This window comes from Mastacembelus armatus, chromosome 14, assembly GCF_900324485.2.
Source record: "Mastacembelus armatus chromosome 14, fMasArm1.2, whole genome shotgun sequence".
Classification (NCBI taxonomy): Eukaryota; Metazoa; Chordata; class Actinopteri; order Synbranchiformes; family Mastacembelidae; genus Mastacembelus; species Mastacembelus armatus.
Genome location: NC_046646.1, coordinates 16936812 through 16953675, shown reverse-complemented (window position 1 = coordinate 16953675; position 16864 = coordinate 16936812). Strand labels below are relative to the sequence as shown.

At 38.5% G+C, this 16864-nt stretch overlaps 2 protein-coding genes across 2 annotated transcripts in view; both read left to right on the top strand.

The window, feature by feature from the left end:
• Nucleotides 1-10685, top strand: part of rxfp2a (relaxin family peptide receptor 2a) — a 35838-nt gene extending 25153 nt beyond the window's left edge. The window contains exons 11-20 of the mRNA XM_026328259.2: nucleotides 1540-1611; nucleotides 1940-2014; nucleotides 3970-4041; nucleotides 4119-4190; nucleotides 4357-4586; nucleotides 6029-6174; nucleotides 6738-6833; nucleotides 7412-7580; nucleotides 8465-8683; nucleotides 9067-10685. Coding sequence (XP_026184044.1) covers nucleotides 1540-1611; nucleotides 1940-2014; nucleotides 3970-4041; nucleotides 4119-4190; nucleotides 4357-4586; nucleotides 6029-6174; nucleotides 6738-6833; nucleotides 7412-7580; nucleotides 8465-8683; nucleotides 9067-9332 — 1417 coding nt within the window. The 3' untranslated portion in view covers nucleotides 9333-10685. The remainder of the gene's footprint in view (nucleotides 1-1539; nucleotides 1612-1939; nucleotides 2015-3969; nucleotides 4042-4118; nucleotides 4191-4356; nucleotides 4587-6028; nucleotides 6175-6737; nucleotides 6834-7411; nucleotides 7581-8464; nucleotides 8684-9066) is intronic.
• Nucleotides 10686-11862: 1177 nt separating this feature from the next.
• Nucleotides 11863-16864, top strand: part of fryb (furry homolog b (Drosophila)) — a 50284-nt gene continuing 45282 nt past the window's right edge. The window contains exon 1 of the mRNA XM_026327971.1: nucleotides 11863-11987. The gene's annotated coding sequence lies outside the window, so the exon portion shown is untranslated. The remainder of the gene's footprint in view (nucleotides 11988-16864) is intronic.

The window sequence follows — 16864 nt, the reverse complement described above, 5'->3', positions numbered from 1 at the left end:
GTCCACAGTAGGAGGAATTAGAGCAGTGGTCTTCAACCCTGGTCCTTGAGAGCTACTGTCCTGCAGGTTTTCCAACTATCCCTGCCCTTCCAGTTTCTCACTGGCTGAACACACCTGATCCAGGTAATCAGGAGTGGGCAGGGCAGGTATATCTGGAAGACAAGCAGGACAGTAGCTCTCGAGGCCCAGGGTTGGAAACCACTGAAGTAGTGTGAAATTTTGAAATGCCTCAAATAACACATGGACTTCATTCCAACACTCTCACTCAGCATGACTGTACAACCTTATGACAAAGAACATAAAATGAAAAGCCAGAATCTAAAACTACATCTAAATTATAGTCATCAGAGGACAGAGGAAAGAGTGTCCAGGTAATTCAGCTGAAGGACATTTTTAGACATCCGGCATTTGATGTCTGAGAGGCAACACAATGTAGACGACACATTCTCATTCTTACCAGATTCCACCTGGAACACACATAAATACCAGCTTTTAATAATAACAGATTAATGTCTTGTGAGGAATACTCACCACATTCAAAACAGTAATGTTTTATGAAATTAGAGTGTGAGTGTAGCAGTGAGGTTCTCAGCCTTCGTGGAGGTTTTATGACATCCACTGCTGATTTTATTTTTATGAATGTAGGCTCTCCCCTGCACAAAGCCCTGCAGCTTGATTTATTCTAAGTTTCAGTTGTCCTCAATAGGCTGTGTGAGTCAGTTATAATAATTTCAAACTTTTTCCGACTTCACTTAAAAAGCCTTGCTGTCTTTAATCTGTAGTAAACTAGATGTTACCTTTTCTCTCTGCAGACAATTTCTCTTATTTATTCCATTTGCTTCATGGTTGGATCAGGGAACATAATAAATTATATACAAACACACACTGATGTGTGCTGTGCCTCTTTGGTTGTTTCCTATCTGTTTTCTATTTAAAAAGTAAACAATGTGCTGTATTTCGTTACTGAAGACATTTCCAATCATTCATGACATTTATGCACACTACCTTCAGAATCAACTAGAGCCAGGTGAAGTCAGGTGAACACTGATGACTCCATTCAGTGCCTTCACCTCTCGGCTTCAGAATGAGTGTAAAATTGTGCAGTGTGCCAGTCGAGCTTGTGCTCAGGTGCCGTGTAAGGGAGAGAATCTTGGCAGCCTGGGTGACTAAGTGATCGATTAGAGGTGCTCTGTAAATGGAATTATGGCAGGAGGTTTTGACAGTTTAACTGTGAGAAATGAAATAAAAAAAACTTCTATCCCTCTATTTCCTTCTAATGTCTTTAAGCAAGGCATTTCCTCTGGGCAATATTTGAGTGTAGCTATGTGTTTGTGTGAGAGCAATAGGAGATTAAACATTTTAATATACAGTAAAGAAACCTTTCTTCATGCAGAGCTATGAGTCAGTGTTACAGAAGAAGCATTGTGGGAATCTGTAGCATTATTTTCATCTGGTCCCAACAGGGACCTAACACAGGGGACTGAAACACCACTTTGTACCACTCTGCATGGTTTCTTACAGCTGCTCTGTCCTGTTCAGGTTACTGATGGACAACAGGATCAGAAGAGTCCCTGAAAACACCTTCCAGTCTCTGTGGAAACTGGCTGAACTGTGAGTAAGACACAAGTTGTTTTGATCTTTCTCAGTCTATACACGTAAACAATTCAGTTTAGATCTGCTGAAATTAAATAACAAGAACCAGTATAATCAGTCACTGGGTTTTAGTGGCAATTGAAGTGTCCAAACAAAGGTCTGTTAGTGCTCTGGTGTTCTCTCTGAGAACGTTTTTTTTTTTTTTTTTTTTTCAGCCTTAGACTCAAATATGATTTATCCCAGAAAGAACAGGTCTTTTTCAGCTCTGCATATTTCACCTCAAAGAACCAATTATGAAAACATAATAAATCAATGAATGTAAGTGAATCTGTGTGTTTCCACACAGGAATCTGTCCAGCAACCGGATCAGGGATCTGCCCAAAAACACCTTCAAAAACCTCTCGAAGTCCCTACTTAAACTGTGAGTAACTGATAGTCCAGTACTTCTTCATTATGTGAAGGAAATTAGGGTGAAATGGAGTAGTAAAAAAAAAAAAAGAGCATTTTAAGGTTGGGTTCAGAGAGCATGACTTTATTTTACTGTTAATGGCTCCCCTTGGGAAGACACTCAGAGCATTACAGAAAGTGCTATACAAACTAAAATAGGTTTTAGCCTTGTGATTGACTTGATGCTGTTTAAGAGAATCCAAAAATCTATTCAGCATGGAAAACAAAAATTACATTTACATTAGGAATGTTAGTTATAATGGTTTTATCTTATGCTCCTAAAGGAAAATAAACTTTCCACTTCACTATGTTTATGTCTGTTATAATTATTGTTAAAGTGCAAAATTAAGATTTTACATACAAAACCTCTTTGGCTTATAAAATATGACCAATAGGAAATAAAGTAGTTAACATAAGCTTCACTTGGTCCAGTCTCAACAGTAAAGTGCCACCTATTAATTAAATTATCAGGAAAGATCTTTCTCACTCAAATTCCTGTACAGTTACTATATCTGTCATTTTTTGTGTGTGGTTTGTTCAGTTCTGTGTTGTGGCTAAAGCATAATTGGATTTAGTGGATTTAGTTTGTGGTTTCTGTTTGAATGGTGGCCAGATTAAAAAACTGTGCCGCTGTTTGTTTCAGCCTGTGCGTTGACAGAAGAAAAGTATTTCACAGATTAATTTGTCATCTCTCTCTCTCCCATCGTAAATGAAGCAGCTCTGCCAAAACCTTTCAGGCAGTTTGGTTTTCCTAAGCAGGACAGTGTTGAAATACCACACAGAGAAGACCTGCAGTAAAACTCATATCAGAATATAATGGTCCAGCTGAAATGATGACCACCCCTCTCTCTACACATCACACACACAAAAACACATAAACACACACGCATGGAAAAAAGAAATAGATGGGCATTTTGCCAAACCACTGGGATTTTAATGAGCACCGCCATTGTGAGAGTCGTTTTGAGCAATATTTTCCATGCCCCAGTCTGTCCTGGAAGAAATCTAAGAAAATTGTCAGGATCACTACCACCTACTATTTTCTTCATTATGGAAGATCCCAAAATTTCTTATGACGTTGTATACTATACTTTATGAATGATTTCAAGTAACCAGATATTTATAGTTAGCAATAAAAGTGTCTTCCCATAAGTGCTAAGCTGTTAAAATGAGGTGAGACTGATTGGATTGATTGTCCTGATTGCACAGGTATTTGTTTCATTTTGTGAAAATATCTCATTCTCTTTGGTCTGCGGGTGTAATGTTTGTGTCAGCAGCACTTTAGAAGTGTTGTGCTTTTAATTAATATCGTTCAAGTCTCATTCGAAACATCACCCTCTTCATATTATCTTGTAAATAGGTTTTCTAAACTTATGACTTTGTTTTTCACCTGTGGCTTATCTGAAAAATTCTACCACAGAGTCTAATTGAACACAAAAACAAACACACATAACAAGTTATCTATTGCCGTACATGCACTGCATAATAATGAAGTACAGACAAATGCTCTCACAGACCGATGGCCTCACTTATAACATATAGGAAACACGGGGAACAAATATCTCACTTTGACAGAGGTGGCAATTAACATAGCTGATATTATACTGATAAAGGTAGGAGTAAGGCAGCCCTTTAGATAGATGAATGTAGCACTAAAGTGCAGAAACTAAAAATGTCACTTATTTGCATTGTTTGTTGAAGAAACTATGACATTATGATTTTAGCTCAGCTAATTAATGTGACATATAGTAGAACACGTAGAGCATTCTGTTTCCATTGTAAAGTAGAATTGAATCCCGGAAGTCACACTTGTTTTCTAGTTAAAAAAAAACACACACACACATCTGGATTTCACTTTCATTAAGCCACATGTTACATATTATTCCAAAAAGCTTGATTGAGTTGGTGATCATCTGTTTTTTGTTGCAGAAATATCTCCCACAATCCCTTTGTCCGCATTCACCCCAGCCACTTCAATCACCTGACACATCTTCAGTCTCTGTGAGTTTATACACACACAACAAAAGCAACTGCTTGCTGCAATGGTGTGCAGTTTTGAAATGTGCTGTTTTATTTAGGGCATTGGAGGGAATAGAGATTCCAGATATTCAGACCAAGATGTTTCTGCCTATGATGAACCTCTCCCACATGTATGTACGATCCTTCGCAGTCCTTCTGAACGTCTGTCATCACTGAAAAAGCAAACATGTCTCTTAATTTTATCTCCCCTCTGTGTCATATTTGTCTAAGCTTGTATTTCTCCCTTGTTCCGTCTGCGGCTGCCTTCTTTTGTTATGTGCTTCTTTCCTCTCCCAGATACTTTAAGAAGTTCCAGTACTGCTCTTACGCACCTCATGTCAGGTCCTGTAAGCCCAACACAGACGGAATCTCATCTTTTGAGGACCTGCTGGCAAACATAGTGCTGCGCGTGTCCGTCTGGGTCATGGCCTTTATCACCTGCTTTGGTAACCTCTTAGTCATCGGCATGAGGTCACTGATACGAGCCGAGAACAACCTGCATGCCGCCTGCATCAAAGTCCTCTGCTGTGAGTAGCTACACATTACCATGCACCATGGGCTCAGAAAATAAAATTTATAATATTTACAAATACACAAATTCATGAATAGATGTAGAATCTGACTGTGCAGGTAACAATTTACAGTAGAAACAAATTTAGTACATGTGAACTAAAAACAAATCTATAAAAGTGGGTCTTCAAACTGTGAATTTAAAATCAACTATGATATGAGGCATCAGGTGGACTGCAGCATGTAGAGCATTCTAAGTTTGTACAAGTATATTATAATATCACAATAATCCAGCCATATAAAAAAAGGGGCATTGTCTTTGTAAGCAGTGGCCTTCACATTTTAATTAGTTTGTCACTCAGGAAGAAGAAGGAGCTGTTCATAGTAAATAAAGGCCAATGAATCAGGTTTCTGGGGTTAGATTTTACAAGTATTGCTGTGTGAAACATCCTAAATTAGCATTTGGAAATAACTTCTACATGGTAACCTAATAAAAAGAAGGAGAAGTTCATTTGCACAAAGAGGAACCGTAGGTTACCCACACACGTATTTTTTCACAGAGTTCAATAAATTGCAGGACGGAAGATGTGGGTAAAAACAATAAGATATCAGCACTCAAAACCCTCTTAGGGTTCTTAGAGTAAATGCAACAGTATTCAGGCTGGCTAGTGGTATGAAGACAAAGTCAAAGTGAGCCTATGTGAGAATAATTTCTGTGTCATTTTGGGGTAAGATTACATGGAAAAAGGATTAGAGTGTTATCAAACTTAATTTTAAATAAGAAGAATCAACAGAATCATATTCCAATAAAAAGGCACCTAAGTTTGTTGTATAAATCAAAACCAAGTAGTTCCTGACAGAGATGGCCAGGCATGTACAAAGGCTTTAGATAAAAATCCCTTTTTAATTTTCTCTTCTTGATCATGTGCTCTGTGCTTCCTCTGTACTGTGTGTCAGTTACACATTCTCAGCCTTTTCTCTTTTTCAGTTCTCGTGTGAGCTTTACTCATATAAAGCTTATTCCCTGACTCACTCTGTGTGCCAGTCACTCCTCTGCTTTTCTGTTTTGTTCACCCTCTGGCTTTACTCTGCTCTCTCTCTCGTCTTTATCCAGAATGCATTTATTTTCAAAAATACAGTAGCTTTAATTCGTATAGAGTTACATGTTTTATTATTCTTATTTGCCATTTTCAATCCATCTTTTAGTGTATCAGGGGAACTCAAAAGAGGTTCAAGGTTTAAAACTGAGTCATTATGGTTTCCTCAAATCTTAATTTATCCAATGACTCACCTTTTTCTCCCAGACACACATCAGCATCCAGTCATAAATTATGTACATGTGTCATACAACTGATTATCCTTACCTGTTCTGGACGGAGAGAAGTTTTGTTGACAGAGGGACCATAGAGAGCACTTCCTTCTGTAAATACATTCATGCACATCATCTCTTATCATTCAGGTGCAGACTGCCTCATGGGTGTGTACCTGTTTTTCATTGGAGTGTTTGATGTTAAATTTCGCGGACAGTACAATCGTAATGCCCTGCTCTGGATGGAGAGTGTGGAATGTCGGACCATCGGATTCCTGGCCATGCTGTCTTCAGAGGTAGCACAGATTAAGGTCCTATTCACAGCCACACATGCAGACAAGGATGCATCCTAAAGTAGAAGCAGTGGCACACAAACTATAGTCATAGAATTGCATATCTAGGACACAAGTGCTCTTTTCAAGGTGTCAGTTACAGTTACACACACTGAAATTCTGCTGCTGATGTTTCTCCACTGATCACATCAGCCACTGCTGCTATTGCTGCTTCCAGCATTATGTCAACCCACTATACAGCTGTAGCCTCTAATTCTACTTTCCTGAGGGAAATTTGATTACATCTATTTCTGCTCATAATGCTGTGCTGTATACCTACAGGAAGATAGGCTCAGAGCATCCAATACTGAGATGGTGCTCTGGTCTATTTGTCTGCCTGAGGCCTATTTTTCTCAAATTGCAAAACTGTGATTCTTTCTGTGAGGAACCTATTTAGACTTTAAATGTGCAAGATATTTCTGGGACACCATTAACCAGTTGGTCTCAATTAGTTTTCTTCTATCGTATCAGCTTAATCTAAACCCAGGGTCTGATTCAAGTGACAAATTTAACGATTTTTCCCTTAGGTGTCCGTTCTGCTCCTGACCTACTTGACTCTGGAAAAGTTCTTGGTTATTGTCTTCCCCTTCAGCAACCTACGCCCAGGCAAAATTCAGACTGGGGTGAGCTATACTCCTAATGCAGAACTAATACACATAAAATAATTGTTTGCTGAATCTCTTAGTTTAACTTTAATTAGCTTGGATCATTTCCTGTTCTTTTGAAAATCTTAGAATTCAAACATTAAAGTAAATACTTTATCAATAAAGACGACAGGGCGTGCTCCACTAGCACACTTTCTGAGTTATGTACTGTATTTGTTATTGCTGATTTAATTATGATCTAATGTTCATGATCATTATGGGCAAAATCCTCACAGTTGCTTGGATACTTTGAGGGAAGTGAGAGTATTTTTTAGTCAAATTTCACTGTATGACAGATTGGTCCTGCACCTACATGACTGAAAGAGGATGTGTGTGCTCTGTGACAAAGTTCTGCCGCCTACTGTGTGCTTTCTCAGTGATTCAAAATGGGAGTAAAGCCCGACACAGTTGGTCAGTCAGCAGGAGGCAACTAGACTAAAGTAAATGTTTGCAGTGCGTTATCGCTGATTAAAAGTCAGTAAAGGTAGTCATGAGTCTGCTTAAATACTTTTTGAAAAGTAGATGTGCTAAGAGCATGTTTGTTTTCCTGCTGCAAGGTGGTCCTGACCTCTATCTGGCTCCTGGGATTCATTATAGCTGCTGTGCCCTTAATGAACGAGGATGTGTTTGGCAACTATTATGGACATAACGGCGTCTGCTTTCCCCTGCATTCTGACAGGCAAGAAAAACCTACTGCCAAAGGATATTCCATAGGAATCTTTCTGGGTAAATTGAAAAAAAAAGTTTTTGTTTTTTTTTTCCACTCAAAACTTTTTTCACTCAATATATGTGCGTATATTTATAACAGCCTAATCCAAGTTTATATATATATATATATATATATATATATATATACATATATATATATATATGTATAAATGCACTTGGTGATACCACACCAAGTTTTTTTTATATATACATATATATATATGTACACAGAGCCTGAGTCTATATATGCCATCATGGAGTTAACCTAACATCCTGGAGTCAGTATGGGATTGAAAAGACAGAAGACACTGAAACTAAATCAATTCACAGAAAAACTGTTCTCCAAAGTGCTTGGAACAAGATACAATTTGATTTAGTTTTTTCTGTATATGAAAATAAATGATAAATAAAAACACCATATTGTATCATTAAAGTAATGAAATCTGCATACCCTAAAGGTGAAAAAACACTTTAGAGTGATCAAATGCACAACACACTACTGTGATATAATACTTAGCTTTAAATCCAATAACATGGGGAAATTAGAAACTGTATATGATGCAGTATGAAATTTTTTTTTTAGTGGCATTGTTACACATCGTCACTGTGCACCAACAAACAGAAGCTTAGATTAGGCTGTTATAAAGCAACCACCATGGTGGCTGCCGTGTTTGATTTGTCTGGTCTAGTGACTCATTTTTCTCACAGAGGAGCCACTGAAGTCTGGCAATAGTGATAAATGAATTTGAAGAGATTTTCTGTCTCAGAGGCACGAGTATTTACGTCACTGGTCTGTTAAAATAAGAATCCTGGGAATTAATTCAAGCGGTGCCACTGTCTTCATCACTAAAAATCTGTTGAATGCTGATAACATTTGTGTATTTCTATGTGCGTTTCTTTAGGTCTAAACCTGGTGGCATTCCTAGTGATCGTCTTCTCCTACTCCAGCATGTTCTACTCCATCTATAAAACTGGCATCAATGCCACAGACTTGAGGAGCAGACTGCACAAAGATGTGGCTGTGGCCAACAGGTTTTTCTTCATAGTGTTCTCTGACGCCCTCTGCTGGATTCCCATATTTTTGGTGAAAATCCTCTCACTGTTGGAGGTTGAGATACCTGGTAAGAAATTTAACAACATCCTGTCTTTTGGGTTATATTTATACCTTAGTCATTTTCAGGTCCAGTAATTACTTTGTCATTAATTACTAGGTCAGCTCAGCACATATCAGAATTCTACTGTGTGAACCGTTATCTATATTGTTTATTGTATTTTGTATATAATTTATATATTCCTCTATCTTTTTAAATAATTTCTTATATTGTTTCTTTTTCTGTGAGATTTGTGTTTATGTCGAGTGCCCGTAAATTGCTGCTGCAACAGTGGAATTTCCCAGTTTGGGATGAATAAAGTATTTCTATCTATCTATCTATGGAAGTGCGTCATAAAAAGTCATCACAGGCTGCTTAAAAATGAGAATTACATTGCTCCTGTTCTTCTTTAGGCACCATTTCCAGCTGGGTAGTTATCTTCATTCTTCCCATCAACAGTGCCTTGAACCCCATCCTGTACACTTTGACCACCAGTTTCTTCAGGGAGCAGGTGGAACTCTTACTCTGTCGTTGGCAGAGAAGACCCATCTTAAAAAAAGACCACAAAAGCCTCACCTCCTCCACAATCTTCATGGAGACGTCGCGGGCTCCTTGTTGCCAGCAGCTAACTTACCTCCAGCGAGTGTCACTGACCACTGCAGATCCTCGGTATGCCTGAAGGAGGCAGGAACTTTCCTGGTGCTTTGTAAACTATGGGTCAAGAGCCAATAACTGGTAAATATCTACTATCATTGCTACAGGACATTGGCGGCTAATGAGTCTGGATTTCAAGTGGAATAAAGACAAGCCCTGTCTAATGATGATCTGACATTCACCACATTTGTAAAAGTGACATTTATATACTTTTACAAAAAGCTCTTGAAAATCACATAGACTCACAAATGGAGCTCTTTTGTATTTATTATCTTGCTCTATAGCACTTCAGCATGTGGACAAGGAGGAGCAAGCAATCAAACCACCAACCTTACAGCCGTGAATGATACTTTGTTCCTCTTGAGCAATCCTCTCATGCTAGCATGTTTATGTGCCCGTATTCCACATTGATGATAAAGTAAAATAAAAATAATCAAGAAGAGGAGATGGATGATAAAATAAATACTAACATTTATTATACTTCTTAATTACCACTTTGTGACCAGTCACAATGGAGTAGCATGAAAAGGCTTATAGTACTGTTATAAAATGCATAATCTTTCACATACTCGACTGCAGTGACCCCTGGTCAGACTATGGCACTAGAGCAAGAGTTGGTACTGTCATCTCACAATAAAAAGATTCCTCCCAAAGACATGCAAGTTAGGTTAATTGTCAATGTGAATGCTACTGAATTAAGGCATTATTACCATTACATGAAAAGACAAAGGAGAAAGAGACTTAACTATTGAACTCACTGAACACTGGGCTTCATTTTAGCAGCAGCTATCTTCCTGTTCTCACTGACTATAAACTGATGCCCATTTTGCCATGTGAGTTCTATTTAAAAAAGGCATAATCTGGACTTTCCTTTCTTGTTACATACCATTTTGTACAGTCCCTCTGCATGTAAATAAACCTGAACCAATATGCTACATTTTAACAGCTGCTTTAATTCAATGACCAACATCTACAAACAGATAATTGTGAAAGTGGAACAAGGTGAAGAAAGTTATACAAGATTGTACAAATTTTTGTAAAAATATACAAGGCAATGATATACACAAATGAAACAAGGACCATAGTTTCTTATTATGCTGTGCAGATGTGCATATTTTTGTTGTATAATATTTTGTATAGGAAACTGTCTTGTTGATGTATGTTCTGTATATCATTGTGTTCATTGGAATCAGTCCTGGGAACTGTGTATTTATTGTTTCCACCTGCAGAGATGACTCTTTGACTTAAATAATAAAAAGATCAAAATCCACCTGTTAGTTGTTCAGTGCTGCCATATGAAACGAACAAATAATGTTATTTAATGTTGAACAGAAATTGATGAAGTGTAGTGTATTAACATCAGTACCAAAAGCTAATAAAAAATTTTTGAAAATTCATTAAATGTGTGATATACAAATTTGTGCATTAGTTTTTGACACTTTAAACATACCATCAAGGAGACATCTAATCTGTTCCAATCAGAATATTTATTCTACAGCACTATGACTACAACCATACAGCCCGAGTCAAAAACAACTATCTTCAGCAAGAAGAGTGAGAAGTCCTGCAACAGATCATCTGAGCCCACAGATCCCTTATCTCAGGGGTCACCAACCCTGGTCTTCGAAGTCTGCTGTCCTGCTTGTTTTCCAGATATCCCTGCCCTACACACTGCTGATTATCTGGATCAGATGTGTTCAGCCAATCAGAAACCGGAAGAGCAGAGATAATTGCAAAACCAGCAGGACAGTGGGCCTTGAGGACCAGGGTTAGTGACCCCTGCTTTATCTGACCACAATGGAGTTGGATTATACGAAGATGCTGAGACAGCTTTAGACCCACAGAGTAACTGTGGAAATGCCTCCAAAATGCTTTCATGTCAGATACCTTGAAAAAACTGTGAGCAAGCACCCCAAAGACAATGCTGTTTTAAAGGCACACCATATATTTAATTGATTTAGCTTTTTATTTATTTATTTACTGCACTTGTATTAGTAGAACTGATAAATACATAAATAGTTTAGGCATGACCTGTCCAGGGTGTACCGCTGCCTTTCATCCGAGAGAGAGCTGGGATAGGCTCCAGCAGATCCCCGTGACCCTGAGCCAGGAAAAGCGGGTATAGAAGATGGATGGATGGATGGATAGTTTAGGCATCCAAAACTTTTCCACAGGTCTGTCTGTGTAAGATTTGCATGAGTATAAAGTAAGTCTATTAAATCATTATTTAAGGATAGAAAAAACAAACATTGGTCACATACAGTGTCTAAAAAGATGAGTATATTATCTTGTCATTTGTTTGTGCAGCTGCCCGTTCCAAACCTTCAGTGTTTTCCTACGGCTCTATCATCACTTCATTTGGACACACCTGCGGAGCGCAGCATCCTTCCATGGCAGGTGTCCTGCCTTTAGAACCGCGGTGCGCCCCTAGCGACACTTTGATGAGCACCTCCGCCAACCAATAGGAAAAGGGTCTTTCCTCAATTTGCAGGAGGTCGTCATCTGATTGGTTGCTAAGGGCGGGCCCTGTCATCCCGAACAGTAGTGCTGTCAGACGGGGCGGCACGACTCCTGGAGGAGAGAGACGAGACAGATTGATGAAAACAAGCCACCAAATCACAGAAACAAAGGGTCCGTGCCAGGAAATGATCCTATAGTCGCCAAGGTCGACGCAGAAAAGGTACTGTTTAGTGTAATTTCGCTGCATCGCAGTGTCTGGGGATGTTTGGACGTTTCAGTGCTCTGTGTAGACCACAAAGGCAGCCGAGCAGTCTTGGTACAGGATCGATATAACGTTAACTACCACGGGGGCTCGTACTGGGTCCTTGGCTAACGAATTAGCTTCAGGTACAGCTTCTTATAGTGGTCGACTCCTAAAATGTGACAAACCAAAACACGCGTCCGTGTTTAATCGGAAACGCTCATACAACGAACAACGCCGCGTTGCTTTGTGAGCTAAATGCGTTACACACTTGGTGGCTATGGAGGATAACATGCTACACTGCATTTAGCCACTGGCTAGGTAACTGTTAGCTTATATTAATGAATTACCAGATAAATCACCACTGCTCACTAATACAGTCTGGGGTGTAAGTCAAACATAACATCTCTCACGCGTTATGACATAATTCAGCGGTGTGTGTCGCCGTGTGTGTCGCCGTGTGTGTGATCCTTTGGACCAGTCTGATGTGGTGTGTTTCCTCAGTGTGGTGGTGGTTGCATGGATAAGGGTCTGGGATTAAAACGCAGCCTTCAGATTATGAAACTTAAATTGTTTATGGCCCAGCGGCGCGTTTATCACGGCCGAGTAGCTGTGCGCTCTATTCTTCCTCAGCTGAGATGCTCAGGACTCATCTTGGATATTTGTGGGAGACGCCAAGTGTTTGAGCAAATTTGGTTTTTTACAGCCAGCTACAGTGTTCACCTTCCATCCACCTTACACTTCTTGGCATCTGGCAGATATGGACTCATACATTTTTATCCACATTTTTTTGATTCTGTTTTATTGCAGTGAATAGTCACATTATTTTCTAAGGTTTCTGTAAAGTTGATTAAAAGATATCAGGATGATCATACTCTCCCCTTTGCCTCCTCTCCCCCAGACCACTCTGTTCATGCTCACATTTATTCGTCACCCTCCTTTCTCTCCTAGCTCATGACTCAATTACCCCCCCACCCCCTCCATATCTCCAGCTGTTTGGCACAGCCAGTCAGCAACTGCGACCCAGTTAATGCCATTGTTCCATGTCTGGACTTACATTATGCTACAAGGAACACAGACAGACAAACATATCAACATACTTAAGGGTTATGGAATATCTCTCCTGATCACTACCCTAATTATTCCTCATTTGCACCAAAGGATGCTGCTGTTTATCATATAAGTTTTATCATAAGGTTGTGAAGGCAAGAATTCAGAGTCACAGAATGCTAAAGCTTTTTTGGATATAGTAATCTTTTATAATCATGTGTTTCAGTAAGTATGTGGATGTGTGTTGTGAGACTGGTTGGGCCTTAGCCTGTAGAATTTATATGGTAGTGGTAGTTTCAGGATTAAAGAAATCAGAGAAACTATTTGGAAAAATATTTAGAAACAGCTGATTGATGGTTCTTTCCATTTCCGTTCAGTTCATGGACGTGGTGTGGATTAATCAACCCACCATCCACCACCATATAGTTTATTCAATGGGGTTGGTTCAGGACTTTTTAAGGCCTCATTCAAATATCTGTGTAAAATGTGCCTCTCCTGATCCTTTAAGCTCTGTTTTGTCACATACTTGTTTTGAGCTTCCTCAAAATGTTTAAACCCACTAGTTTGTAAGTCTGTGCACTTCTTTTTGTACAAGAGATCAAAGTGGTCATCTAGATTAATGGAGTGAAATATATTCAGATATTCTGTAAAATTACCAGAGGAGTGTTTAAAACCTTCCTTGACACCTTTCAACCTAGGTGTCTGAGTTTAAGCTATTATGCACATATTTAAAATCTAATCCTCAGTATTCAGTATCTCCTGAATTCCTGAGTATGATGGTGCTGTCATTTAAAATATATATATACAGAACATCTATACAGTGTATATATTATACCAAAAATGACATAATGAATATGTATCATACATCCTATTTTAAAGTTGAATTATCATTGTCCAGTGTGATTGCAGCAGTATCACTCCTGTGTCATAGTTCCACTTTCGTCTTTAAACAAAATTCAAATTATCCAACCATCTAGTCAAGAAAGACATGGCCCTTATACCTGCTAGAGTATATTTCGATTGTATATTTATGGTATTTTGTCTTCATTGGTTAGCTGACAGAATGAAAGAAACACGGGGAAAGAACATATGACATTGTGGGTACATTTTTACCCAGTAACACAATGCACTATTTTAGCTTTATTGCTCAGTGACGTGTGCAGGCCGTTGATCAGTTGCGTTGCTGAAAAGACGTTATTGAGTTTTATGTGGGAAAGGAGCACAAACTGCGCTTGACCTCCCACACTCTTGACTGAACCTCGGTCAGCTGGTGAACCATCAATCTTTTCTTGCTGTTCATGTTTCCATAGAGACCACCCGGCACCTCACTCCCACTGGCTTACATAACCTGGTGTTTTTGCCAGGCACACACAGGTCCACAGATACAGTATACTCAGATATCTGTACACACATTTCTTACCATCACACTCCCTGTCTGCCGCAGGTGCTGTTGCATTAGAGATTCATTCTTATTTTATAGGTGAGCATTTCTCCTGACTATTCCTTAGAGATGAACAGAATACTTATACTTTAAATGAGCTGATAGCCTGTTGGAGTTTTGATGTAATTTTATAGAGTTTTTGTAGATTATTAATTAATTCGCCTGTTTGTTTGTCAGATAATTGTTAAGGGAATGTTATTTTGCTGCTACTTAATTTGATAGAGCTCTGAGGCTGTTTGCTGATGCATTAAGTGTGCACATTAGAGATCCCTAGAGATAGTGTTATATAATAGAACTCTATATATGTAGGATAAGGCTGATGGGCATGCTGTACTGTACTGTGTTTGCTTGCATGTACACAGAATTCACAGTAAATTACAGGTTTTCAGTCTCTATTTGAGATTGTAAACTAAGGTCCTTCGCTCTAAATACATTTAATTTTTAAATTAAACAGAATGAAATTAAAGTTTCACGACCAGAATTTTTAAAATGTTCTTAAAGCTGCATTTCCCCTGCTCACCCCCTAGTGAACTGCTACTGTATGTGTTAAACATAGGCACAGATTTTAAATGTCTATAAGGTTACATGTTTTGTTATAAACAACTAAATGATTAGGCTCAGAGAAAGAAAAGAAAGAGTTTGATAAAAATGTAAGTACCGGTAATTCATTTCTTCTCAAAGGAGCCGTAAGTGCCTAGAAAATAACATCTGAAAACATGTACAGAACGACTTCCAGGATTGAGAAATGTGGTTAAATGCATAAGCATGTTTTGTAGTTTCTTCAGTGGGCTCATGGGGGCACCAGTGTGTAGGCTTGATCATGACAGGATGGAAGACGAAGATGAAGGATGTTTCACTGTCCCTACTGTCAGACTATTGCTGGTGCTGATAAAAATGATCATAGTGGTAGTAGTTGTACTATGATGTGTAATACTTGATACTTTACTATCCATAATGAATCAGGTTTAGCTCATCTCTCATGTCATCTGATCATGAATCCAGTTGGCAGTTTCACTGCAAACACGAAGGATAAGATTTATGTTAGTTCTGTGAAGCCATGTGTGCAGCGTTCTCAATGCCAGTATAAACATGTAGTAAAAATAAACATATACTATATCAGTTACTATGTCTGTTAAAGCCAGTTTTGGGATTGCACCAGCACATGTGTAATGACCCAAAAGAGCGTTAAAGTACATGTTACATAGTACTCAAGTACAGTTTGAGGTACTTAAGTGCTAGCTGTAACTATAATTTACTATTTCCATTTTTTGCTACTTTATTCTTTTACACATGAAAATTATGATGTGTTGTTACTGTATAGGTTAAGATAGGACTTCATTGATCCCCTGGTGAAAATTCACAAGCTAGCCCAAAGAATATAAAGTAGTATAATTACAGTATAAATGCATCAGTAACTATATAATGAAGTACATTACTCTGAAATGGGCCGTTTGGCCTTATATATAAAACGTATGTTATTATGTAGACTACTTATGTTTGAGGTTTCTATGTGATGTTTAAATGCAGTACTTTTATTTGTTTGTTTCTGAATGTTGGTTTTACTGATTTTCTTCTTCCATCACTGCCAAAAAACATTGTTAGATCAATTATTTATAATGTCAGAAACATCAATAATAACATATAATTAAGGATGCTACATAAAGATTAGATGGACTTTAACCAACAAAGCCACAAAAATGTCTGACTAAAATAGTCTTTTTGTTTTTACTGGCTCCTGTGTTGTCAAGTAGTCCAAATATGTGCTTGATTATATGTGCTCTGAATAAATCTGGGGAGTAAAAATGTTGGTGATGCAGAGCTGCATTGTTTGATACAAAGAGGCTGATTCTTGTGGCGGGAAACTACTATCATTCATTTTACCCTTCATCCCAGTGAACCCCTGAACTGAAGCCTTGCTTCATTGCATAAACCAAAAGTAAACTTGTTTATCCCCTCAGTTCTCCTGTTAAACCGGGTTGGTGAGCATCTAGAGCCGTCTGGGTGGCTTTTAACATGACAGCATATTTGAGTGACGAGGACGGTTTTATCTTTGTGGCAGAGGTCTCACAAGGTGCAATTTAAATGATGACAGACAGGGCAAGAATGAGAGGAGAAATATTTGAAGGGGTGAGGCTGCCTCCAGGTCAGTGCTAATGGAAGAAAAAGGAACAAGATGTGGGTGAAAAGGGTGTGTGGGGCCTGCTGATAGCATCTAGAACAGACTGCTTAAAGGAGCAATTCGTGAAAACTCATGTTTGCTTATCTGTGACCCAAATGTTAACCATAAGTAATGTTTGTTTGTTACTCCAAACTGTATGTGAGGCTGGAGGGCAATACTTTGTCTTCTTCATTCAACAAACCCATG